The sequence below is a fragment of the Orbicella faveolata genome, unplaced genomic scaffold, assembly GCF_042242905.1.
Source record: "Orbicella faveolata isolate gen_17 unplaced genomic scaffold, um_ofav_v1 contig_4, whole genome shotgun sequence".
NCBI classification, from domain to species: domain Eukaryota; kingdom Metazoa; phylum Cnidaria; class Anthozoa; order Scleractinia; family Merulinidae; genus Orbicella; species Orbicella faveolata.
The window spans coordinates 10,740,862-10,767,369 of record NW_028301569.1 but is presented as its reverse complement, the minus strand read 5'-3'; the positions used below and the strand labels follow the sequence as shown (position 1 = coordinate 10,767,369).

At 40.0% G+C, this 26,508-nt stretch overlaps 3 protein-coding genes and 1 long non-coding RNA gene across 4 annotated transcripts; 2 read left to right on the top strand and 2 right to left on the bottom strand.

Annotated features, from left to right (window-relative positions):
• Positions 1-656: 656 nt before the first annotated feature.
• Positions 657-4,392, top strand: LOC149101414 (uncharacterized). The gene is made up of 2 exons (XM_089276442.1): positions 657-1,093; positions 1,404-4,392. Exons 1-2 carry the CDS (start codon positions 657-659, stop codon positions 4,285-4,287), a joined length of 3,321 nt encoding a protein of 1,106 aa, XP_089132568.1. The 3' UTR covers positions 4,288-4,392.
• Positions 4,393-5,860: 1,468 nt separating this feature from the next.
• LOC110059476 (uncharacterized) lies at positions 5,861-7,885 on the bottom strand. The gene has a single exon (XM_020766168.2). The coding sequence runs from the start codon at positions 7,880-7,882 to the stop codon at positions 6,629-6,631; it is 1,254 nt and encodes a 417-aa protein (XP_020621827.2). The 5' UTR covers positions 7,883-7,885; the 3' UTR covers positions 5,861-6,628.
• Positions 7,886-8,275: 390 nt separating this feature from the next.
• LOC110059475 (carboxypeptidase B-like) lies at positions 8,276-19,726 on the bottom strand. The gene is made up of 10 exons (XM_020766167.2): positions 19,485-19,726; positions 16,621-16,702; positions 14,540-14,761; positions 13,409-13,510; positions 13,211-13,315; positions 12,808-12,918; positions 12,044-12,146; positions 11,270-11,472; positions 9,943-10,030; positions 8,276-8,546 (listed from the first exon to the last, which is right to left on the bottom strand). The coding sequence occupies exons 1-10, from the start codon at positions 19,544-19,546 to the stop codon at positions 8,365-8,367; spliced, it is 1,260 nt and encodes a 419-aa protein (XP_020621826.1). The 5' UTR covers positions 19,547-19,726; the 3' UTR covers positions 8,276-8,364.
• Positions 19,727-19,808: 82 nt separating this feature from the next.
• On the top strand, positions 19,809-25,902 carry LOC110059567 (uncharacterized). The gene is made up of 7 exons (XR_002297781.2): positions 19,809-19,879; positions 21,523-22,151; positions 23,318-23,439; positions 23,718-23,798; positions 24,632-24,762; positions 25,241-25,349; positions 25,740-25,902. It is a non-coding gene; the product is annotated as an uncharacterized LOC110059567 (long non-coding RNA).
• Positions 25,903-26,508: the final 606 nt, after the last annotated feature.

Below are 26,508 nucleotides of genomic sequence, written 5' to 3'. Positions count from 1 at the left end.
GGAACATTTAGAGACAAACCTTAACCCTAACCCTAAGACTGAAAGAAGGACTTCCGCGTCTTCTTGACTTTTAAGGCATTTTGAGTTTGCGAAGTATTTGATATCGATAAGTGGGATAGCTTTCAAAACAAAAACAAAATTAATCACCCTGGCCAATCACAAATCTCGCAGACAAATCTAGAGAGCCAGTTAAAACTTGTAGCCGACGCAAAGCGCGGGAAAACGCGTGCGAGCAAGGAAGGATTCACTTCTGATTGGATGAAAAAGTGGCGCATGTTTTCCAGCTAAAAGCTTAGCGTGGTACTGTAAAACTAAAGTAATCGCAAATTACTTTCAACACTCAAGTGGCTATCTCTCTATCTCTTTGGCAACAATGGGTCGGGTGGGTAAGGGAAGATATTGTTTTGCCCGGTACAGCGGCAGCCAGAGGTAGCTTAAAAAGCTAACATATAATAATAATAATAATAATAATAATAATAATAATAATAATAATAATAATAATAATAATAATAATAAGGGCATGGAGTAGGACAAGCTCACGCTTTAGCCTACTTCGGGAAATTGGACGCTCCCGCCCACCAGAGTCTGGGGTGGCACCTTTGGCAAGTGCTAGCAACCTCGCAGCCACCCTGCTCTGGGTTACGAGCACTACAAATATGAAAAGTCGTACTAGGAATAATTCATGCCGCATCGGTCGTCCCGCGGATCAACAAGGGCCGCGTCCCCCAGCGGGGAACCAGGCTGGGATCGAAAAGTCAGCTACTGGAACAAACTCCGCTCACGAAGTACTAGAGGACATCCACAACGAGGACAACCCTCACAGAGGCCCTCTAGCTACATCCACCGGAAATCCCTTGAAAGGAACTAGACAGAAATGGACTAGAGAGGAGTATAAACAAGTGATGGAAGCATTTTACAAAGCTACGAATAACCCCTCTGAGACTACTACCACCAAGGCTGCATATAACATCTGGCGGCTACAAAACCCCACAGCAAGCCAAACCTTGATGCAAACAAACTCGCTAATGTTCGCAGGGACATTATCAAGAGTAAAAGACTCACTGAAATGGAACTTGAAACCATACGAGCAAAGGTAAGGCAAACCACCTCCATTCCAGAGGAATTGAACAGATCAATACTTGGGATTGAAGACACTGACAAACAAGAGATGGTTGAAGCAAATGTGGACGAAAACACTTCCACATTACCTGAAAGTGCTGGAAGAACACAAAAACCTACAGAAACGAAGCAAGAGGAGAGTATGATAGCAATGAAAAATGATATACTGAGAAAGTGGGAAACAGTCAAATACCAGGAAATGACTGAGAGGCCACTACTGCCAAAGATAAAGAAAGATCGCCGTGCCCGTGATACAATTGACACAGCCAACAAAGCCATTAAAGAAATCAAAGAAGGCATCGATGGACCACTCACTATAACTGGCATAAACCAAATTGTATACGCCACTGCCTCGATAATGACAGAGAAAATAGGCCTAAAACCAAGACAACACAGTCGCATACACAAAAAACAGAAGAGCCTGCTTGGAAAGCAAAAATTAAGAAAGAGATCCAAAAAAAGCGAAGTGACCTTTCGATTCTGACGGAAATACAGAACGGTTCAAACATCAGGGAGAGAAAAAGGAAAGAGATTGAGAAACGCTACGACATCAAAAAACCTGGGGATGTGCCAATTATCAAAGAAAAATTGAAACAACAAATACAAGCTAAGGCGCAAAGGATAAAGAGATTTGAAAAAAGAAACAAACATTTCCGGCAAAATAAGATCTTCAAAGAGGACGGCAAAAAGTTCTACCGTGAACTGGGAAAGAAAAAGATTGGTGTGGATGAACCACCGCAGCCGGAAGAAGTTTTGGATCTCTGGAGTAACATCTGGGAGAAAGAAAAATCACATAACAAAGACTCTGCATGGATAAAAGGGCAAGAAGACCTGCACAAAGACCTTAAGGCCCAATCATGGAGAGCAATAAATGTCGAAGAGACCACCTCTGCTATCAACAAAAGCAGCAACTGGAAATCACCTGGAAAGGATAAAGTTTCTAATTTCTGGCTTAAACATCTTGTCAGCTTACATGAAGACCTAGCAAAAGCTTACACAAAGGTTATTGAACACCCCGAAGAAACACCAGAATGGCTTACTGAAGGTATTACATATCTACTACCAAAAACAGAAGAAACAAAAAACCCAAAGAACTATAGACCGATTACTTGTCTTCCTACGATGTATAAGATTCTGACATCCATCATAGCAGAACGAACATACACTTTCTTGAATGAACACCAGCTCCTACCATCAGAGCAGAAAGGCTGTAAGAGAGGGAGCTACGGATGCAAAGACCAACTCCTGATAAACAAGATGATTCTGGAGGACTGTAAGACCAAGAAAAAGAACCTATCCACAGCCTGGATAGACTATAAAAAAGCATTTGATAGTGTACCTCACACGTGGATAATAAAGTGCATGGAAATCTATAAGATCTGCCCTGTGACTGTCAACTTTATCGCAGAAAGCATGAAATGTTGGAAGACAACGTTACACCTCAACCACGCTGAAGGGTCAATAACATCAAGGCCTATCAATATCAAAAGTGGAATCTTTCAAGGAGACTCTCTCTCTCCACTCCTGTTTTGTCTTGCCCTTGCTCCACTGAGCTCATTACTAAAGGCAACCACTTATGGGTATGAAGCCCAGGGTAGAACAATCAGCCACCTCTTTTATATGGACGACCTAAAAACATATGCAAAAAGTGACAGCCAGCAAACCGGCCTACTCAATATTGTAAAGACATTCAGCAATGATATCAAGATGGAATTCGGGCTGGACAAATGCGCTAAAGCCACATTCAAAAGAGGAAAGCTGACAGAAACTTCCGATTTACAACTTGACATTGACACCTGTATCAAGGAACTAGACCAAGAGAACACATATAAATACCTTGGCGTGGATGAAGGTGATGGTATACAGCATGCCAAGATGAAAGAAAGAGTGAGGAAGGAATACTACTGCAGAGTGAGGATGGTCCTAAAAACGGAGCTCAATGCTGCCAATAGATTTGAGGCAATCAACACCTTAGCTATCCCAGTGGTGACCTACAGTTTTAACATAATCGACTGGAAGATGAGTGAAATCAAGAGGTTAGACACAAAAACAAGAAAACTACTCACCCTATCAAAAATGCATCACACAAAAGCAGATGTAGACAGACTCTACCTCCCAAGAAATGCTGGTGGTAGGGGTCTTATCCAATTAGAAGCCTCCTACAAAACAACCACGATAGGGCTCGATACATACCTAAAGAACACTGATGATGCCCTAATCGAACTAGTGCAAGAACATGATGGCAGAAAGAAATTGTACTCTATACAAAGGCAAGCAGAACAATTCAAACAAGAACTAGACCTAACAATACCAGATAAACAAGCAGAAGAAACAACCACCAAATATGCAAAGAGAACCAAACAAATGGCACGAAATAAGACCCAAGAAAAATTAACAAAGCAGTGGGAGAACAAAGCCCTACATGGAAGATACCCAAAGAGAATAAAGGAGGCAGATGTTGACCACCACAAAACCAACCAGTGGCTCAAAAGCAGTGGACTGAAGGCAGAAACGGAAGGATTCATAATCGCAGCCCAAGACCAAAGCCTAGCTACCAGATCATACCACGCCAGCATTATCAAAGACGGTACTAGCCCCCTATGCAGGATGTGTAACAAATACGACGAAACAATTGACCATATCGTGTCTGGGTGTCCTGAACTCGCGAAAACAGAATATACCCACAGACACGATAAAGCAGCCGCGTATATACATTGGAAAGTCTGTCGCAACTATAATATAAAGACATCAGAAAAGTGGTATGACCATGAGCCGCAAACAGTTACCGAAAACGAGGATGTCACGATATTATGGGACATGCCAATACACACAGACAGGAAAATAACAGCCAACAGACCCGATATAGTGATTAAAGACCACAAAACGAAAACCTGTAAATTTATTGACATGGCAGTACCATCAGACAGAAACACATCCGTGAAAGTCAGTGAAAAACTATCCAAATATAAGGACTTGGAAATCGAAACAAGCCGAATGTGGGGTATGAGAACGGAAACGATACCAGTTATCATTGGAGCACTTGGAGCTATCAAAAAGGGACTAGAAACTTATCTTGGAAGAATTCCCGGCCAATTAAGCATCAGTGAACTACAAAAGATAACCTTGCTAGGTACAGCGCACATTTTGAGGAGGGTGCTATCAAGCTAAAAACTGGCTATCCCCTAGTGTCCCAGGACCATGGTTTGGTCTCGGCCCTAAGGACTCTAAGCAAACATCACGTGAGGACGATAATAATAATAATAATAATAATAATAATAATAATAATAATAATATTTAGTGAGGGAATCCAACTTGCCAAAGGCGGTTTTCAGTGGAGCCCGCCTTTGGCGAGTTGGATTCCCTCATGAGTGTGTTTGTGATACAGTTTAAGTTGTGCGCGCCTCTGATTGGTCAAAAAGCTTTGTTCTTCCAGAGTACATAGGAAAGCTTATGTTAGTCGGCGTTAATATCCATATCGTGAGGCCGGCATATAAAGAAGCACCGGGGGGTACTCCCAGTGGCGGATCTAGGGGAGGGGCCCGGGTGGCCCCGGGCCCCCTCATTTTGGGTAAAAAGAAAAAAAATCACAGAAGGAAGAAAAGCTGGCAGGGCAAGCAAAACAAAACTTGGCCCTCCCTTAGCTCAAGGTCTGGATCTGCCACCGACTCCCATATATATTAAGCAATATGGGTATGTGCCTCTGCGAAGGGTGTGGTTTTCAGGTAGTTTAGTCTGGAATAGGGTATAGAAATCAAACAGTTTTGGTATAGATTGGGGTATAGTTTACCTGAAAAGTGGCTAGTGTCTAAATTTAGTGCAGAACAATTTTCTTTACTTGCGGTTCTGTGGTAGAAATTGAAACTCGGAAGTGACTTTGTAAGATATTGGTTTAGTTAGCGTAGGGTAGGGGTTTTTGGTGTCTAGTCTAGAATATGGTTGCAAAATCAAGCTGATCATGGTCTTGTATAGAGTAAGGGTTTTAGGGTCCCAGCGGCACACTCCTAACCAAAGATTTACAGAGTACCTTCCCGGGAAGGAAGTCTAAACTATGCATTATGCCGCCATGAAACACTCCGAGAATCTAAGCACCCCTTGAGAAAATGAAAAAGCCACAGCATCATTAGTGATATTTTCGCTATTCGTAGCATTCTCAGGGGGAATCTGATATGAAAAGGTTGGGGATGGTCATCGTGTCGCTTAGAAGTATAAATCAAGGATTCTGCCCGTCTCACTTAGGGTGTTCAGGACAAAAGGCCACTATTTTTAGCTGTAAAAGTATCTTTTAGGGTGCACACGAAGAAATAATAATAATAAAAGAAACGTTCTCATTTTCGTTTTTAGGCTCGATTTCCGCCGCTCTCTCGAGTCCGGTCTACTAGCGCGGGCTCCTGTCCTGAACAGCGGTTCGTGATCGAGCTTTTTCCGTGTTCGGACCACGCCCAGGTTGGTCTCCTTCGGGGGTAAACTCAGATTTCCCGACGGGCATCCCAGACATTTTCATATGGGAGTTCCCGCCCCCCACCCCCCGTCCTCACTTGGGGTAGTCACTAGTAAGATGAACGAAGAGCTAAAAAGAACGGAATTCGATGCTGCATTTTGTAAAAAATTCAAACTTCTAGTCGATAGATTTTCTTCATTTTTTCGCTAAACGCAGAAAATCGGTAGAGAAAATGATCCATCAAAAGAAAAATAGGGGTCACCGAACGTCCAAGATCGTTGAATCCAGGAAAAGTTTCAGCAATTGTCATCTGCCCATCATTGTTCATTTTATTACTTAGCGCACGCTCTCGTGCATGACGTGGCGTGTGAATTTGCGTGCGCAGTAAGGATGCACAGAAACAATTGGCGCGAACGTCCTTAACAACAACCAGAAGAAAGTAAAATACAATAAGAGCTGATTGTAGGGAGGTTGCCTTATTACCGAATTAGGATTTCGAGTTGGATTTTCGGGTGCTTGCTTTGTGGTGTCATTCCCAGACGATACTAAGGGAAAAGTCGTGAAACTAGAGAAATTAAATTCCTGGTTTAAATGGATCTTTCGAACAATTTGGCACCTTTTTGCGAAAACTTCATGTATATCGCGTCTGTTCTTGTTGTTCGAAATCCTCCAAAATCCAACTCAAAATCCTAACTCAGTCATAGGTCTGTCTCGATTGTGAGAGGTTCAACCGCGACATATTGTATTAAAGCAAGAATTGTAATAGTAATACTTATCTCTTTCACTTATCCAACTGAAAATTGAATAAAAGACTTTTTTACCACTTACATTCATTTCTAAACTTTCGTTGCGGCAGAATCATGGGCAAGGAAGTATTCTATTCATTGGTTATTGAAACAAATTTTACACTGGTGGGTCTAGTCATTCTGTGGCACGCACGGTATTTCATTGCTAACGATCTCACGTTCGTAACAAAATTCACTGACAATACAATACTTCAATTTTAGACGAAGTTATTCTGACATGACCATTTAAGCTTATAGACGTGTTTAATTATGAATGATGCTACACCTAAAATTTGACTTCGGCAATCTTATTTGAGAAAACATTAAGACTGAGTCTCTCTGAGCGCTTATCTGTGGTTGACGCCTTTACTAATCCTCGGACCCGCTCGTAAAAGCCCACCATACATGATATAGCCTTGAGCATTCGTCCCAATGAATAAATGTCACTGACAACACTGTAGAGTCGTTCACTTACAACCTCAGGGGCCAAATAGCTTTTCCCTTTGCCGTTCACAACGTTGCCTTTTCTGCGGTACAACAGGGCCGATGAAGCCTTTCCGCTTTTCCCAAAATCAATGAGAACTGGGTTGAATTCCTCAGAGACTGAGGTTCGTTCCAGTACGACATTGTTTGCTTTTATGTCATTGTAAAGATAGCCTTTTGAATGCACGTGGCCTAAAGCACAACATATCTTTTGAAATATAGAAATACAGTTTGCTATGGTAAGTATACTGGCGTTAGCCGCTTGATGGAGAGTTACACTTTCTTCCTTAACACCGTGAAATTGCGTCACGAGGCATAATGGTAAAGTTTTAGTGGCAACACCAAAAATCATGGGCAGATTTGGATGGTCACCCAAAGCAGAAACAATCTTTGCTTCATGGAGTAAATCTCTCCTTGCTCTTTCTTTATCCTCCGCTGTTTCATTGTGAGTCATTTGCTTCACTATCACTTCGATACCTCTATAGCGCCCGAGAAAACATTTTCCGAAGCTTCCACTACCGACTGGATTTTTAGATAAGTATTCAATGTTTTCCGGCCTAAGTTCTTTGCGCTCAAATTTGCATCCGCTGTTAGCAATTGTGGTTTGTTTTGCAATCGGGCTTTCATAAGGCTTCTGAGTCTTGTGCGCGACAACTGCGTCGGCACCAACCGCCATGTGAACCATCAGGGCACATCTTGAGGAACAAGCCATGTCCATTTTCTTCTCTCCGCTGCCTGCCTTAGGCGCTGCGAAACGAGGTTTCTTAACATTCACCGGAGCAAAACATTGGTTCGAGGAAGGCGCCTGTTTTTCCTTATCCTCAGGAATACAGGTCAAAGCGTCAGGGTTAGATGGCACCAAGTCATTTTCTTCCCAGTTGAGTGGCGGTAGTTGCGATCCGGCTGTATTCGTGGAATTTGCCATTTTCTGCTCCTGTTTTCTCTTTCTCCATTCTTTTCTCTGTCTCGCTCTTTCTTCTGCAGTGTTTTTACGTGATTGGATGACCCGTTCACTTCGCTTTTCTTCATATTCGAACTCCTTCACTAATTCCGCCATTACAAAGCAATTGTAGCTGGTTTATTTTGGCCAGATCGAAACACTAATTACCAGATTTATCTAATTTCACAACATCGTCTCGGATGTATAAAACAAAGGCCTTTTATTGTACAGGAAATTCAATACTCGTTTAAAACAACTTGACGACATGTATAATCCGGTCCTGGCCCTCCGCTCGTTTCTGGTTTCCTTTCGTGAGATGACATTTGCTGACAGAAGACTGTCGGGCAAAACACCTCGCTAGGATCATGCGAGACGACGCCCGCAGCGCCTTGACTAATCCATAACAATTCCTTGTACTAAAAGTATAAGGAATTGTATGGAGCTCTCCGGGATACTTACAGTACAAACCGTGCGCGTCTTCTCATGTCCCTCAAATACTCAAAGACACAATTCTCCCATTGTCCCTCTTTTATTAAGTTATTTCATCGCTCTGAGAGCGAATATTCCAAGTATGACCTTCCCCAGACAAGCACATGTAACTACAGCTTCATTTCCCTCGCCATTGCCTTGATTCCTTCAAATGTCTCCATGGCTGTAGGTACGATCTGATCGGCTGGTAGTAAAAAGCCGTACCGTCCTTTATCCCTTAACTCCAAAGCAAACGAGTACTTGATTCCTAATTCGCCATACGTGTAGTCCTTGCTGCCACCGGAATTCTTGTCTGCAAATGCGAGCAAAAAAAGGAAGAATATTAGAAAAAGGAAACGTTTTTGACATTGCCGTCGACGATTCAGAACCCGGGAGGAACTCCCATCTAAAAAAGGACACGGGTGCTCGTCGGAAATTTCGAAAAGAACCCCTAAGAGATTCCAAGATCCTGTTTTATGGGCGTGGCTTAAATATTTCTTTCACCCCTAACAGGTATTAATTCTAAAACGTCACATTATCTCCTGTTATAGCTTTTTCGGTTCAACACCCTAAAGGTACTGCGAAGACTCCCACTGTTGACCTTTTGAGGCTGAACACCCGAAGACGTACCAAAAACGCTTTTTTTAATCCTTAAAAGGTACGACAAGCACCCCGCGTCCTTTTTATATTGGAGTTTCCCCCCCCCCCCCCCTCTCGGGTTCAGAAGCTTAACTAGTTCTCACGCTTGTGATTTATATCTTTTTCCAATTTGGAAATGTTTGCCTCCAGAGTTCTACCTAGCAATTTTAATTTTATTATTATTATTATTATTATTATTATTATTATTATTATTATTCTTTCACTTCCAAAACTGGAATGTTTTAGATCTAAAATGTAAATTCTTGAGCAAGTGAAATATTTTCTAATGTTTATAAAGATTAAAAATTCAGCTGGGAGGCTGAGGAGAACCCCCATCACTGCTAGTATACGTTTAATTTCCAACGCGTTTTATTTATTTTACCTCTTCTACAGAAGTTAACCTCATTGAATTTCTTGACTACGACAATTGCAATGAAAAGGTGCCATAACAACTACATTTAATTTAACACCGCTCTGGTAGTTAAGATAAACATCCCCTTCCCCAGTGGTGTCTAATTATCTTTAATAGCCACCACCCTCCCCTCCCCACCTCCCCCAAAAAAGTTAAAAATAAAAAAAAAACCAAGGAGACAATTTACCAAGAAGTTAAACGCTAGAAGATTTTTAAAACACATTTAAAAAAGTGAACGACGTTTCGGCGCCAGGTTACGCCATTATCAAGTTAAAAAGCGAAAAAGGATAAGGTGTAATACGAATATATAAAATATGAAACAATACATAAAATATTTCCGGGTCCTATGGGAATAGTTCCTAAGGTAAGGAACATAGTAAGGAAAAAAATGCACGAAAATGTCACGTAAACAGTTTGGCGCGAACGGAGTCGGTTTGTGTGTTAAGAGAAAGCTTGATGTCTTTTATGTTCAACAGCTAGCAGACTAAGCAATGGAACTTGCCGTTGCATTTCCTCAGAACTTTAAAAAGGTGGTCAGTCTTTGCTTTGATGTTGCCATGCTGTGTTTCAAGGTGTTGATCAATTCATTTCCTAGCTCTCCTTTGTTATGTACATAATATAAATTGTAGAATTTTCATTAAAATTTTCTGTGACTTACAGATGATGACAGAGGATGGTCCATATTTGTAAAGAGTCCCGTAACCAGCCCTTCTTATGGCTTTAACTCCTTCCTTGCTGACTCTCATCTGAAATAAGGTAAAAGAAAAAGTACCCATGCCATAATATATTTTCACTTTCTCATTGAAATACTACCAAAAAAATATCTTTATTTTCTCAATATAAATAAAAATAGTAAGATTTTTAGCGTGTCTTCGAAAACTACCATTTTATAATTTAGAATTGAAAGAGTTCTTTAATGAAACTAGCACGCTTGCCCGCCGTCTATCATTCACCCTTCCTCTAGCACCCTTGCCCATTGTAATACTACGTAGAAACGGAACGCGGTCGACGTTCTCTGAAAACCATTTTCCATTCGAACGTTTTATGACATTTTTAAACTCTACATTTATTTGGTGCACCCCTCCAGCTGATCAGGAAAGCGAGGGCTCACTTCATGACGTAGATTCAGAAACCCGTTGCCCTGAGACATCAAGACAGCAAGATCTAGCTTGGTGTTCTGTAAACTAACCCTAAATTATGTCTTTCCTGATGAAAAGTACCTCTGAAATAGAAAGCGAAGTCAGGTGTTCCTTACTCTACGTCACAAGTCCATGTCAACCGAGAGAAGACTAGTACCCATCTTATTTTGTTGCTTTTCTATTTCAGTATGAATGCATCTTTTATTTTGTTGCTCATTGTTAGACTATAATATGAATGTAAGTAGCGTCAGTACTCCTAATATATAAGTAGTGTAAGTATTAGTATCGTAAGTTACATAAGTAATCGTATTGTTTTGTTGAGTAAGTTAGGCAAATTGTGGTATTGTAATTGCATCGTATTGTAAGTAGTGTAAGTAGTGCATAAGTAATTGAATTGTATAACAAGTTTTGTTAATAATATAAGGGACTTTTGAAGTTGTATTATAGTTGTAAATTGTGTAAGTAGACGTACCAGTGTTGCAGGTAGTGTGAATGACAATTAAAGAGAGGGAAGCCTAGTGCGAGTGGTGTGAAAAATGGCGGCTAATTTGAGCGTTTCTGAAACATCATCGGAGAATTTCTCTTTTTGATGTGGTCTTTCAAATGAGCAAAATTCTGCGTTCTTATCTAATGAAGAAGAAGAAGCGAAAAAATAAGAAATCGGTCAACTGAAACTATGAAATCAAAGTTTAATTTTGCTAGCCGGTTAAGGGGAGCTATATGTTCGACCAATCATGAAAACAGACGAACAAAGAGGTCGGGTTTTAGCGTTAAATCTTCACATTGGTGATGTAACGCTTCAGAAGCCAAAATGGTGACTATAATTGCATGTTTCAGTTATCGTACCAGTTCGTCATGGTCGTCCGTTGGATCTTCGGTGTATCCCCAGGGTATCATCCAGAGTTGACTGTAGGCGTGTATGTCCATGTAGCCGGCTATTCGCTTTCGGTTTTCCCTCAAGTAATCCGCCACATTCTTCACTTCTATTTCAGTAAATGGCTGAGTTCCGCGATACGCATCGTTACAGGGATCAGAACTGGCACCTGGAACTAACGCAACATAGAGAAAACATTGATCAGTAAGCATTTTCTCACCCGAATATCAATACTGAATCAAGCATGCCAGTGAGAATTCCAATGAGAATTCGGGAACAAAGATTTCCTAGTTTGTTCTCCCATGGATGCCCCGGTGGGCCTCCTTCCTTCACTTTCCCCTATAAACAATTAGGTACATTCCCCCTGTGTTAATGCCCGGGGGGGCTTCCTTCTATATGTATTTCCCTGACGTTCGATTGGAACACACCGGGGGGTCGGCTGTGTATTTCACCATGCGTTTGCTCGTCTGTTGCACCGTTGCATTTGTTCGTGTGTTGCATGCCCCGTGTATTCCCTGTGCATTTCCTGTGAGTTCCCTTCCTTTTTTCTAGCTTTCAAAATACGTTTTCGCTTATTTTGACCTACGTTCCACCGAAGGCTTCCGATGGGTTCCCTCCTAAATTCCCCTGGCTTTTTGGTGTTGGATTCTTGCATGAGTCCTCCCGCTTGTGTATTTCCTCACAAGCCACATAAGCCACAAGGCCACCACGCCTCAGTTTTGCATACAGATGAACCCTGTACTTACGTCCCCATTTGTAGTCCCAGTTTCTGTTTGGGTCTGTTCCAACACAACTGGTTCCGAGGTTTGGTTTACGCGTCTTTCTCCAGAACCTATGACTGTAGTCATCCTATAAAAATATATACAATATAGTTGCCTAACAGCATTACTGACGTAAGAAGTTTAATACACAGTGGCGGATCCAGACCTTGAGCTAGCGGGGGGCGGGTGTTTTGCTTGCCTTGCCGGCTTATCTTCCTTCTGTTATTTCTTCTTTTTTTTATCGAAAATAAAGTGGGGGGGGGGGGGGCAACTGAGCCCCCCGGACCCCTCCCCTAGATCCGCCACTGTTGTAGGCTACAAACAGCATCTGCTCTTCTTAAAAACTTGAACAAAACAAACCCACAAGCGTGAGTGTGAAAGACGCAACAAAGGCGCAAACCACCACAACCTTAAGCGCGCTTTTCACTACGCAGAAACCATGGTAACGCTTAGTTAGATAATTAAGTGTAGCAAGCTAACTTCTTTTTCGCCTTATTTTGGAATAAGAAAACACTGAGCGCACTCTGGAACGAAGGCACAAGCTTGTTCGATTTTACAAGGCATCGTTGATTGTTTCTATCAAAAGATAGCGCGAAATTTAAAATATGAAGACAATTGACCCAATATGGTTACATCAACCAACCTGACTCTTATAAAACTCAAGAATGCTAACAAAAAATTTAAGATGCGTCTTCTCCCTAGTACTCGATATAAAAAAAAAATACTAATTTATGACAATGTATACAAACTGATTGCCAAGTGTACGCATAGCCATCGACGTTCAGCACAGGCATGATAACGAAATCCATCTTGTTCAGCATCTCTGTCACGTTGGAGTCTCGTCCGTATTTTGAGACGATCTACAAACAAACAAAGATCAATCAAGGCACGTTGTCACACAACACACAAATTCATTTGTCGCGGACCTTAGGCAAATGGATTCTTGGCTGGTCATATTTTCTCTTTTTTAATCACTGCAGCATCAACGATTTAGTGACATTTTATGATGCACTATGATTTTCCTAGTTCCAAAGAATCTACTTTACGTTTTTTTGAACCCAAACTTGAGTTGATTGAAATGTTACTAATGGTATTTTACTTATTTCCGTCCAGCCCGGTCGAAAACCAGTTACAATGCAAGCAGTCACAAACCTGTTTGATCATGTACATACAAGTTGCAGGTGATACCCATTCCCTCGCATGAATTCCACAGTTCATGAAGAAAACAGGTTTGTTTGGTGAAGATTGGCCTTTTAGCTGCAACATTTCAAAAAAAAAAAAACTTTGAATACAAAAAAAAAATACTCACTCAAATGAAAACCGCTCTATGTTATACAGGAGAGGCTTTACCTTAATAGCATGCTGGTGACGTCCTTCATAAGATTTACCCACACTAAACAGATGAGCCATTCCTGAATGTGTGTGTGCTAGGTCTCTCAACTCTTGTACAATCTAGAAAAAAAGACAAAAGTTCCTGTTGTTCAACTTGGACTGATATGTTAAAATTTTTACCTGCAGGGATAACATAAACACAAATATTTGGGATCTAATTTGTTTTCTAAAATAGGGCCAAAACTCTGGTTTGCGTCGGTTAATATGGACCCACGGGCTGAAAAGAGTCACAGTGTGGACTAAAATAGTTATTTAATTTTTTTCGGCAAACATTGTACTCAAATAGCTTCACAAGGAGGGGGGCGGGGGAAGGGTACTCCCAGAAAAATTGGGTGGGGGTGTGCGACCCACTTCTCAAAACCCTTACCCTATTTAAGACCAAAATTTGCAAGTTTTCCCTACCCTATCTATGACCTGACCAAAAATTCGATGCCCTTTTTAAGACCTGGGGTCCGTTTCTCGAAAGCCCTAAAAACTTTTCGGGCCTGCAAAGCCAATTTTAATTAATGCGTATCTAAAAACAGAGAAGGGTATGCGCCTGAAGTTTCTTATATGACGAGATCTTCTGTTTATGTTAAGAATATGGGAATAACACAGCTCTGCAACCATAACGTTTGAGATTTTGCTATGGCTTTCCGGGTGCGAAACATTTCGGGACCTTCAACAAACGGGCCTCTGACCATTAAATCGATACCCTGTTTCAGACCTTCCTTATTAGTTCCCTATTTCAGACCGTTCTGAAGGCATTGTGAAGGGCCCTTTTTGATGGTCTTACCGATGGCGGTAATGTGGAAAAAGTAGCTTCTTCTAAAAACACACCCAATTCAAGACAAGAGTGCTAAAACTATATCCCATTTGAGACCAAAATGGCCAAAATCGATACCCTATTTCTGACCAGAACGGCTAAAAACCCCATACCCTTTGGGGCCGCACATACCTATATAGCCTGAATAAGGGAGTATCTCCCCCGGTGAGGGGATAAATAAGGCCATGGACCCTCAGTGCGTTAAATTGGCACTATTGTGCTGAATTAGATCGTTTGAATTTCCACCGTATTCGTACCGCTAGGTTAATAAATACTCGTATTACCTCATCTAAAGGATGATATCTGCTGTACTGAAAGCCGAACTCTATACCACGTGTCTGTACTTCACGCCTTTCATCGTGCATCATCTTCTCAACATCAACGATTACTATTTGAAACTGAATATTTTGTTCTTTCAGCATAACAGCCAGCACCTTGTATGCTTCATCTGTCACGTGAATATCAACGGGGAGGTCGGGCTTCTGTGGCGCCTTCCAGAAATCAAGCTACAAGACCATGAAATACGTACACCTTATTCAATGATTTAACATATAATATGAGTGGATATTTTGCGAGTTGTGTATATTTTCCTGAGCCACGAGGTTAGTGACTTATCTTTCCATTATCATGTCATTTTCTATTATTTCTGCTTCTAGTTTTTGTAATACATACAGCATCACCCGAAAATCGTACCGACTGCATAAGCCCCGGTGGGGGACTCCCGTATAAAAAAAACAGGGGTGCTGGTCGTACCTTTTAGGGGTTAAACAGGTGGTCTTGGCGCCTCTTAGGGTGTTTAGCCACAGGACATCCACAGCGGGAGCCTTAATGATACCTTTTAGGGTATCGAGCCCAAAAACTATAATGCTGAGATAATGTTTTGTTTTAGAATTAGTACCTCTTAGGGATGAAAAAAATTTAAATCACCCCCATAAAACAGCATCCTGGTACGTCTTGGGGGTTCTTTTCAAAATTTCCGACAAGCACTCCGGTCCTTTCTAGATAGGAGTATTCCCCCTACTGGGAGCATAAGGCGTATGTGAAAGACGAAAAACAATTATGACTCTACAATTCAATACGGGCTCATAGAGCGGTTTTCATTTAAGTGAAGACAAACAATAGACTGCAAGGCTGATACTACGTGAAAAACGTTTCGAGACACCAACATGACAAGAACCGATAAAAGTAGGATCGCAACAGTGGACAGCTGTTTCGCCCTTCTTGGGGCTCGTCAGCACTGTGTAGCGAAGATATGTAACGCCAGCCAGATCCCACGTTGGCAGCGTTTATCATATGCGGTCCCTTGCAGTTTCTGGTTTTTCATTTGAGTGTTGAAAGTAATTAGACAATTACTTTGGTTTTGGTTTTTCTACGGTTTGATATTGGCTGAATAGTCTAATTGGTATGTAATTGGTTTGGTTTTGGTTTTTCCGACACTCAATTGAAAACCGCTCTATTTTACGTGTTCTCTTGACCTAATTAGTAATATGATAAAATGGCGGAATACCAGTAACTTTTTCCTCGCAAGTGACTAATTTTAGAAAATCTTGTGATCCAGTCTGAACTGGGAGTCCCCAATTATACGTTCAGTATAATGAATTTTTATCCAAAATAAAATGTTGAACGTCTCTGAGAAAGCATGAAAATAAGCCCGCTATACCGGAGAATCCGAATGTTCCCACAGTAAACATCCTGTCATGTTCATGAAGACTTCGTGTTCTTCTCGTGCTTACCAAAAAAAAAATTCCCGCTGTACATCCCTTAGCCTGTATATTGACCCTTCGCTCAAGTAACACAAAATCCAAGTTCTTGGAACAATTTTCCTTCGGACTCAATCCCCCAACTTCACTGGATATAGCGGTCACACTTGGATGACTTGGAATGGTCCTTAGTGTTGTAGAATTATTTTAGATAAGTTACGATGCTTTATCGTGAGGGAATTATTTTTCATTTCTTGAATTTTCTGCTTTAGGTTTTTGCCTATCTAAGTAGTTATTGTGTAGAGCGTGGAGATAATTTTCCTTCCCCTGTGCCCGGCCCTCAATCCCTGGGAAGATCCCCATATAAAGTGATGGGGGATGTCTATCGTCTCGCTTAGGGGTGTAAATCACGGATTTTAGTCTCACTGTGGATGTTCAGGACGAAACCGCCTATATTTTTTAACTCTTAAGGTATCTTTTAGAATTCTTCTGGAAGAAATAATAAAAAACGCTGTCATGTCCGTTGTCAAAAAGTATCTTTTAGGGGTAAAATAAAGCTGGAGCCGCGCCCAGATTGTTCTCCTTTAGGAGTTTAATTCAAATTTTCTGACGAGCATCTCCGACCTTTCATATCGGAGTTCTCCCGGGCCCTCCTTAAGACCTACCTCAAGATCCTGTCTGCTTTCCAACGAAGATAGAAAGTCGACTTCATTTGAGCTTTTCGGTGTGACACGAATAACTTTGTCCCTGAAAATTAGTAATAAAAAAGTTAAACGTCTATACAGTGTTGATAACCTTCATACAATCATGCCATGTGCCGAGTGCCCCCTTAAAACTGAAATAAAACTGAGAAATCTTCTTCACCTTATGAAATTAAAGAGATGGCAAACCCTCAAAGGTACTGTAAGTTGCGAAAAGATATTTGGAAAATTTCACCGGATAAATGATATATTATAAACTCGGCTGAAAACACGAGCCTCGCGTTCTCAAGTTTGTTTGAGTTCAAGTTTCTCAAGTTTTTCCATCATATCGTAATCCTCGCTATCGTTAGTCATCTCACGTCTCCTTACTGGTTCCTGTAATTTTCGAATATATTGTTATTCAATACAAAACCATTGAACAGGGTTTTTTGTGATTTGGTACGTTTTTAAACTTCTGGAGAACAAAAGTGTTTTCTAAACTGAAGCTGAGATAAATAAATGATTTTTCATTACAGAGGCCCCATATAGACTACGCCCATTTAACAAAAAGGTCAACAGTGTTAATGATTATAGCTGAAAGAAAAGGGAGGGTGAGTCATTACTGCCAAGCCATCCAACAGAGTTATAAATCAAGAGTTAACATGTTTTTAAAGACAAGAAAACAAAACAGCTGCGTGCGGGCGCCTCATCATTGACTGCCCACTGACACCTTGCCTTTGTAGCTTGACTGGTTGTTGATTTATTTATTTTTAATTCTCGCACCTTTTAGTTCTTAATGTGTCCTGCAACACTCATGCTTTTTAGCTCTCACACTTACACGCTCACACGATGTTTGACGCTCACACTTTTACACACTCACGCTTTTGCACGCTCACACTTTTACACGCTCACACCATTCCACGTTCACGCCCTTTGACTCTCACTCTTTTACACGATCACGCGCTATCTATCTATCTTTGACGCGCTTTTCTTTTTTTTTTTGCGTCACACATTCAGGAAATGTCTAACTATCTAAATTCAAAAGTTCAAATTTTATATAACAACTAATTTTTTTTTGGGCCGGATTTCTTTGATAGAAGACTGCTGCTCGTAAATTCTCTTTGATGTCTAGCTCAGTATCAATTATCTTAAAGAATATTAAGATAAACAGTAAAAAGAAACTTAAGTAAATGAAGGACTCAAAAACATCTCAATTTACCAACCAGAACAAAAAGGAGGCGTTGTTATTGCTAGTGGGAAACCTGAATTCATTTTTCAAACCAATTAGGAAAGTGGCGTCCTTATGCTAGTTAATAGTCAAACATTTGAAAACACACTCTTTGTTCAAAGCAGCTGCAGCTATATGGCCTAAACACGCACGCGGAACACAAATAGATTATTTTCATTTCTCGTGTTTTAAATTTGTCGAAAAATGAATTCACAAACTCTGTTTATTTACAGGCTAGGTTTGGGGTCCAAAACTATATATAGACACTTTTAAATAAAAGTAAAAAGGAAGTCTTAAAAACACATTACCTGTATCTATAACAGCGGATAGCTATAAAAGCATAATTAGCTATTTCACCAGTATGTTTAATATAATACCTGCCGCATGTTTTCCTACTTAAAGTGCTCACGAATGCATTACGTTATTGAGTCAAAAACAGCAGAAGCATATTTTAGTTAGTTCTTAGAGAGAACATACCGCAGACTCTGACTTTCTACGATCGTTTTCAAAATTTTTACAGTTTATTTGCCCGGCGTAATAGTACAACCGCTGCACGCAATTCGCGGATTTATCAACAATATAAGCTTCACTGGCCCGGTTTCGTTGCCCTCAGCTACTTTAGAAACATTTAACCGTACATACAAGCCAGCATACGGTTGGTTTTCTATTTAAAACAACCTCCATTAGTTGAATATATAAATTGAACTGTCAATTAAAGAAATAGCTTTTGGAGACAAGTGGTGCATTTGAGCATAATTTCTGTCATCATAAATGCGCTATAGTTTATACACTATGAAAGTGCAAATTATGAACTCCGTACGGCGGAAGACGCAGTCTTTAAGTATGTATCGCTAAGATTAAATATACATTCTCATTTTTGACTTCCATATGTTTCTTTAATGATAGCTGTGAGAATTTGGTAGTATATGAAGACAATATCTTCCAGCTGATGATTTTCTCAATTCTCCTTACCTGTCTGCTTAGCTTTGTACTGATATTTTAAAGAGAGTCTATAAGTTGATCACTATTACGTCGGTTACGCAGCAATTAGAGGCTTTCTTCCTTCCCTCGTGGTAGATCGTACCTCCCGCTTGGAACAAATTGTTCATGTTTTACTTCCGTCGGAGTGTAAATCTATTAAAAACGTTTCTGATCTTAGTTGGTGATACCTGCTATCGATTGAATATCTGAACAGTGTTTACGCTTTCTTGGAAATTTCAAATACAACAGTACAATTAGAACACTTGTTAACAATTCGGAGAGTTTCACCCTTTATACCAGGCGAGAAAAAAATCACCCCCTGCTTTGTTATATTTTGTTCAGAAGCTTACAACTGTTTCCTCTCAAGTCGCCCGGCCGTTCCGAGCCAACACTGCTATTTTGCTGATGATAATAATATAAATAACAAACAAATGGAGAAGTCTTACTGATCGCAGCCAACACTGAGATAATGGCAAGATAAAAATGTGTGGATAACTTTTTGCGACGTTTTGACGGATCCAGTGTTGTGTGGAACCTCGCCACTAAACTAAAGCTAATAACTAATATTTGATATTGTAGCTAATGCGGGCTGCCCTAGACTTATTTCTTACTCTTAACTTATCTACCGTTCGTTTCTTACCCAGCAAGTGTGCAGATCACGACCAGTGAAAGGACGGCGAGATAGAACACTGTAGAAGCCATTTTGACGGATCCAACGCCGTGCAGAACCTCGCCACTATACTAAACCTAATAACTACTAGAACAGAACTTAAAAAGACTGCTTTTTCACTTCATTCTCGGCAAAGTGACAGGAAGTGTATTTTTGTTAAAGAGTCCGGGCCTCCTGCCCAAACAAAGGCAGCGAGTTAACCAGTTAGAGTTTGTAGATCTAGAGTACGGGCAGATGTTCACAAACCGCCTGACAGAATTGAATGCTTAAGACACATTGAGAATATTACCCCGCATCTTTTGAATAAATATTAGCATGAGCACCTTTGCAGCCGGTTAAAATGGCGAAAACGAGGAGTTTTCATGGTAAGAATGTGAATTAAGCCTGTACTTCACTTAAAAGCAAGTCTTCTAAGAACGTTCTAAAGTGTGCTGTGAGATCCCAGCTTAAGTATGTACAACTTTATTTCCTATAACGTAGGATCTATTACGATGGGCGATGGTCTCTGAATTGGCATTCCGTGCCGTATATTCTCATTTGTCATAACATAACACTGACATATTGGTGCGCGATTACTCCAACTTGTCTGAAAAAGCTTTAAATGCCATGGTAGTAAATTTGCAAAGTTTAAACTACAATTATCGCGATTTAACGATTGTTTTCGCACCTGAGCATAAGGAGTAAGTTTTCTTTAGACACGCCGATCTACGTAGACTAGTCTGTAACTGATAATTGCTCAAGGCAGGTTGATTGCCATGCGGTGGCGCGTGCTACCGCCATAGTTACTTTATTTTCGTGTTAAAATGACTTGTATTACGAGGGCCAAAAGCCCCCATAGTCATTTCTTGTTCGCTTAAAAGCGAATACCAGTATTTGATGCGCCTAATAATGCTTCTCCGGTTTTCAAACTTTAGTTCATTGAATTCTTGTCGCAGTAAGAAACGCCTTGATCGTATGGACCTCAAAGATAAACTGTTTAGACTTGTTTTTGCTGAATTATCACGAATATTTGATCAGCTTCGACTCTTTTCCAATTTTTCTTCTGAATTCTTCTTTCGTACATTACCTTTATTTGTAAAAGTTGACAGTTTTGTATTTTTGTAATTCGCAATGTTTTACATGTCGTTTTACACATTTGCATTTTAAAATGCTCTTGTACGCCTGCGCAGATCAGGTAAAGAAAATCTTGTACGAATGTCAAGTTCCAAAATTGCAGAATTAATTCAGTTTTGCCTGAGAAAGATTCCTTGGTCTTACGAGCTTGTAATCTGAAGAATATCGTTACTTTATTACTAAGTATTTGTGTCTAGTTAGTGAGAGAGTATTCCAGCGTGTCATCCAATCTCACCCCCAGGGCCCTCTCTCCCCCTAGTACAGCGAAAGATCTGAGAACGAACTTTAGCTTGCTTTGTACTGGATGCACAGGCATTACTTAGCGTAAATGTACATTAGATAAAAAGGCGTAATGTTCTCGAAGGCGGCTAATAATGTTAGCTTTTAATCAGTAGTTCATGGACTAGGGTAAAAAAAAATTTCCAGGAAAGAACTGAGTTGAAACATAAGCTAAATCATTAAATTAATAATAATAATAATAATAATAATAATAGATTTATATAGCGCCATATCCAGGGCTCATGGCGCTTTACAGTAAAAATGTTATTAAAAATAAAATTTACATTAAAAATTTACATCAGTGATAAAAAATTACTGACAAATAAAATAGCTAAGCTGTAAAAATGAAAGTAAAACTAGGAATCATTAAAACCTTTAAATAAAAACTGACTAACTTAACTAAGTGACTGACTAACTAACTAGCTAAACTATCTAATCTACTAATTAACTAACTAACCAAAAGTCTAGTTGTAAAATTTATTAAAAAGATATGTCTTTATACAAGTCTTAAAATCTGATAGCGAGCCGCTCCCTCTTATATTGTTCGGAAGAGAGTTCCATAGGCTAGGTGCTACAAAAGAGAAACACCTATGATCATAGCCTATTAACTTGACAGGTGGTACTTTCAAGAGGTTTTTGGAGGAGGATCGAAGATTTCTGCTTGGTACAATTTACTTTACAATCTGCAGAAACTACTAAATGAAATAAAATTTGTGAAACAAAAAGAGACAAGGAATCCGAATAAAAATCTGCGTTCACCACGATCCTTCGAAACGTAACATTGACGAGTAAGGGATCCGCCACCCGCGCGCCCGCGGGATAGAATGGAATTTACCCAGGAACATTGTGACCGAGTGAGCTTGGGGTTGAGTCAAGAGAGAGAAAGAAAGATGGCGGAAAAACGAGTTGTATGGATTGAATGAATTAACATGGAAAGAATGTTCACTTCCCGTGGAGACACAACCGAACTGTTGAAGGCTGATGCTTTATTGTACTTTCAAACAATAGGGAGGACATTCAGATAAGACCAGGACAGGCTACAGTGAAGGATAATGCGGCCCGCTCAGATGCTTGAGAAAAAAAAAAAAAAACATAACTTATTTTACTTGGCTGAAGAGATGTTGGAAGAACAGCCTGGAGAACCGACCAGTTTGATCTGTAAGCCAGGGAAGGAGAGTTCAGATAAGATGGAGACCAGAGCAGGTGGAAAGCAGAGGTCATTGACATCACTCCTTCACAGAGTAGGTATGTTAATTTGAAGGCGTAATAATTTATAATTTATTATTAAGATTAAATTCATATAAGAAAATTCCTATCTAAACTGTTTAAAATATTGTTACACAATAGCTCTTGCTGATAACTTAGGCCATCAGGCGTACAAATTATATTAAATGTGAAAAAATAGATAATAATAATACAGGGGATCATGTGTACTTAAGGCATCTGTCGGCCAAGTATCAGTCAATACTATCAGCTGATATGTTGCCCGACACTTAGCGGACATATCGACTGATTCTTGGTCAATATGTTGTCTGACACTCGACCGACATATCGACCAACATCAACGGACATGCATGTCGGCCGACACTCGACCGATACTTCCCCGACACTCGGCCAACACTTGGCCGATACTCCACTTACACTCGGCCAACACGTTCATTTGGTCGGCTCATGTTGCTGACTTCTATCTTCTCTACTCAAATATTAAATAATCTTCTATAGCCCTTTGAGAGGGTCTTTTGGTGGCCCTCGTCCATTTTTGACTTTTCATACCGGCAACATTCTTCTAGCTCATTGACTGTTTTTTTCCAGCTATGCTTGTTGAGACCTCAAGTTGCATTTGACATGTATTTGAAATGATGGCAGTTTGAGCTGCATCCTCGCCTATCAACATATGAGCATAGATGATAGACTCTTCTTTCACATCTCCTGTGGGTAAGAAAACAGCTGCTATTTCAGCAAAACAACGGTTAACAATACACCGATACCACTGACAGTCAACTGATACACCACCGCGTATCGGCCGATATGTCAACCGACTGTCGGTTGATATATCGGCAGATAGTATCGGCCAATACTCGACCGACAGATGCTGTAAGTACACATGATCCAATAATGGTAAGACTGATGTTTACTCTGGTACGTTCAGTAGTTAGCTGCTATACCAGTCCAGGCCCTGGTTGTTTGAAGACTGGATAACACTATCCACCAGATAAATTGCTATCCAGCAGATTGTTAACAAAACAAACCACGCTATCTGCTGGATAGTGATTTATCCAGTGGACAGCATTATCCATCCTTCAAACAACCTGGGCTTGTAGTTTTAAGATTAATTAGCTCTTATGCTGCTCAAGAAAGTAAATGCCATACATTGTGAGATTAAAATTAACAGTAACTTTTTACATTTCAAGGACCTGACTGAGAAGCAAGATCAAGATATTGCTAACTCAACCAAATGTAAGATGTGTCCAGGCCAGGGACTAAGCCAGTCAAGACAGAAAGTGAATGAGATACTGGAGAGTTAAAAGTCATAGTAAGTGTGTTTTGGCTGAACAGCAGTTGTACCTAGTGGAGTATGTGTATGAATCTATGACATAACAATATTGTGCTGGATGGCAGGACATCCCAGGGAGGAATTCCCAGATGAAAAGGTCGGGGATGCTTGTTGTCTTGTTTAGGGGTATAAATCAAGGATTCTAGTCTCACTTAGGGTGTCCATAACAAAATTCTATTATTTTTAGCTGTCAAAGTAACCTTTAGGATGCATTCAAAGAAATAATGATAATGAAAACACTCTTATTTTCATTTTAGGCTCGATTTCGGCCGCTCTCTTGAGTCTGGCCTTCTAAACTACAACAAGACTAACCAAACCATATGTGGAGGATTATTGAGGTGAGTTAATTAATCCTTTTATGTTGTCTCAGTTACATGTAGGATAAGTCCTCACAAAGTTAGCCCAATAATGAGTGATGACAAACCATGAGGACATACTGAGGTTCACTCAACAAAATAAAAAAAAAAAATGCTGAAATAAATCATGTACAGTGTACATGCAAAACATGTTAGTTATATTTAGGTCCACATTTCCCATACAACTTTTTAAACACACTATAACAGTGTACTTCATCCAGTTGTGAGACCAAACAAATTATAAAGACAAAATCTTGTGTGATCTTTCATACAGTACATTCAGTTGTAATCACACAAATTATTAAATAATTTTCATGTACACTCTGAGTCGACCTCAACAACAACCTTTTTGACCCCCATTTTGTGCTACAGAATAATAATCGGCATCTAGTGGTTTTAAGTTGGTTCTTATGCTTCTGGGGGAGGGGGGAGGGGGGAGGGGAACTCCCATATAAAAAGGACAGGGGGGTTATCGTACCTGTTAGGGGTTAAAAAAGTGGTTTTGGTGCCTCTTGGGGTGATTAGCCTCAAAATATCCACAGCGGGAACTTTTGCGGTACTTTTTAGGGTATTGAGCCGAAAAAAATATGACAGAAAAATTGGTACCTTATGGGGGAGAAAAAAGGTTCAAGCCACGCCTGCAAAAAAACGATCTTGGTACTTCTTAGGGGTTCTTTTCAAAATTTCTGACAAACACCCCCATATGGAGTCGCCCTCCCCTGGGCCTATGCTGCCCTTGGAAGTAAATGTCACACATTGTGAGATTAAGACAAATGATGGTCAATTTATTTTTTCATAATTTGTGTCTTCACTAGGACTTGTCTGAGAACCAAGATCAACACATTAGCAACCCAAGCTCAAGGGAGGATGTGTGCAAATGAGGCTCAGACTAAGCCAGACAAAACAGAAAGTGGATGAGATACTGGAGAGTTAAAAACCGTCAGTGGTAAGTGTGTTTAGGACGAATGGTACATGTACTGTACCTAGTTAGAGTATGAGTATATAGGCACTATTCCCTTTCTTTCTTAGCCTGTCATGTGTGACACAAAAGAAAACCATGTGAAAAAAAATGGCCACACAAAATCCTGGGGGTGGAAACGCTTTCAGGATTTTGTGCAGCCATTTTTTCCTTGCAATTTATTAACAGTCTCACTCAATGGACTGCGCAAAAGAGGGACTATTTGTAGTCTAGTACCTAGTGGGTTGTGTGTATGAATCTATGACTCACGTAACAATATTATGCTGGATGGCAGCACTCAATAAAAACACAGTTTGAAAAAATAAGGAGATGGCCGTCGTCCCAGATGTCTGTGATTACAAATGTAGACATGCCATTACACCACTCTCTTATGTAGCTTGCATTATAGTATAATGTGGTTAAACTAGTCTGAACTAGACCTGAGGTGATCTCTTTAAAATTTAAGGACCTTCATTCCTGACAAGAGGATGACAGACACATCCACATCAGAAAAAGACCATATCAAGATGGCCCAAAGAAAATGGAGGATCATAAAACAATGCCTTAGACAGATGGTGGGTATATTTTAATCTGTAATACAATTGTCACAGTTACAGAGATATTAAGTACATAGTAGTTATCTGTCAAAGTATAGTTCTGGAAGTTTATTGCATTCAACCACCTTAAAAACCCTGTGATGTTAGCTTCAGTTGCCTCAGTTTACTCAATTTACTCCAACCAAGTACTCTTTTTAAACTGGTGCTTAATGACTGTAGAAAGTGTTCCAGTATGGACCTGTGTAAGGTTGTTGTTTATAAACTATAAGAACATTTTAGCATAACTTGAGCATTCTAAAGAGAAATTAAAATATATTTACAGAATTTTTGACATTTTATGTCCAAACCATTCCAAGGTTTACAGGGTGAGTGACAGACTCAAAATATTTAATGGAACTGATTTTGCAGGTATGTTGGCAGAGATAGCAAACACTTGGATGAGGATGTGGACAGTGGATCGTGGACTGTGGACCGTGGACTCTGGAGCATGGATTGGGGACCGTGGACCAAGGACCAAGGACCAAGGACAGAGGATCGTGGACCAAGGACTGTGGAACAAGGACAGGGGACCAAGGACAGAGGACCAAAGACCAAGGACAGAATGTGGACATCAAGAACTTGCACTAAAGCTGAACAATATCATGTAAATAACAAAGGTAACATTTTAGCTAACAAATGTTTACCATGAAGACATGTACTAGATTATTCCTCATTTATTTCTTTATTTCACACACATGTACATAAGTGAAATTCAATGAAATTGTCAACACGGAATCAATACTGCTTTACATCAAATTAGACAAAAACTCCTTGATTACTCATGGTAAACATTTGTAATACTCTGTTTATTGCCTAGTTACATGTGCACCAGTGTTTCAGATTTCATAGTCTCCTCTGCAGTTGTTATTTGGGGGGACTGTTACCCAAATTGAGGAGAAAACTTGCCAGATGATGACTAAAATAACTACTACAAATAACGCTACAGAAATTATTGATCTAGCTATTTTCAAAGACTTTTTTTTATCATGGGGAAAAGGGAAGTTCCAGGGTTCTAGAAACAAAATTGGAATTAATTTGACTTCAATCAGTTAAAATCCAGCAATCAATCAATCATTGGCAATCAATTAATCAAACAATCAATGATTTATCGTTTTATTTAAACACAAAACACTAAGGT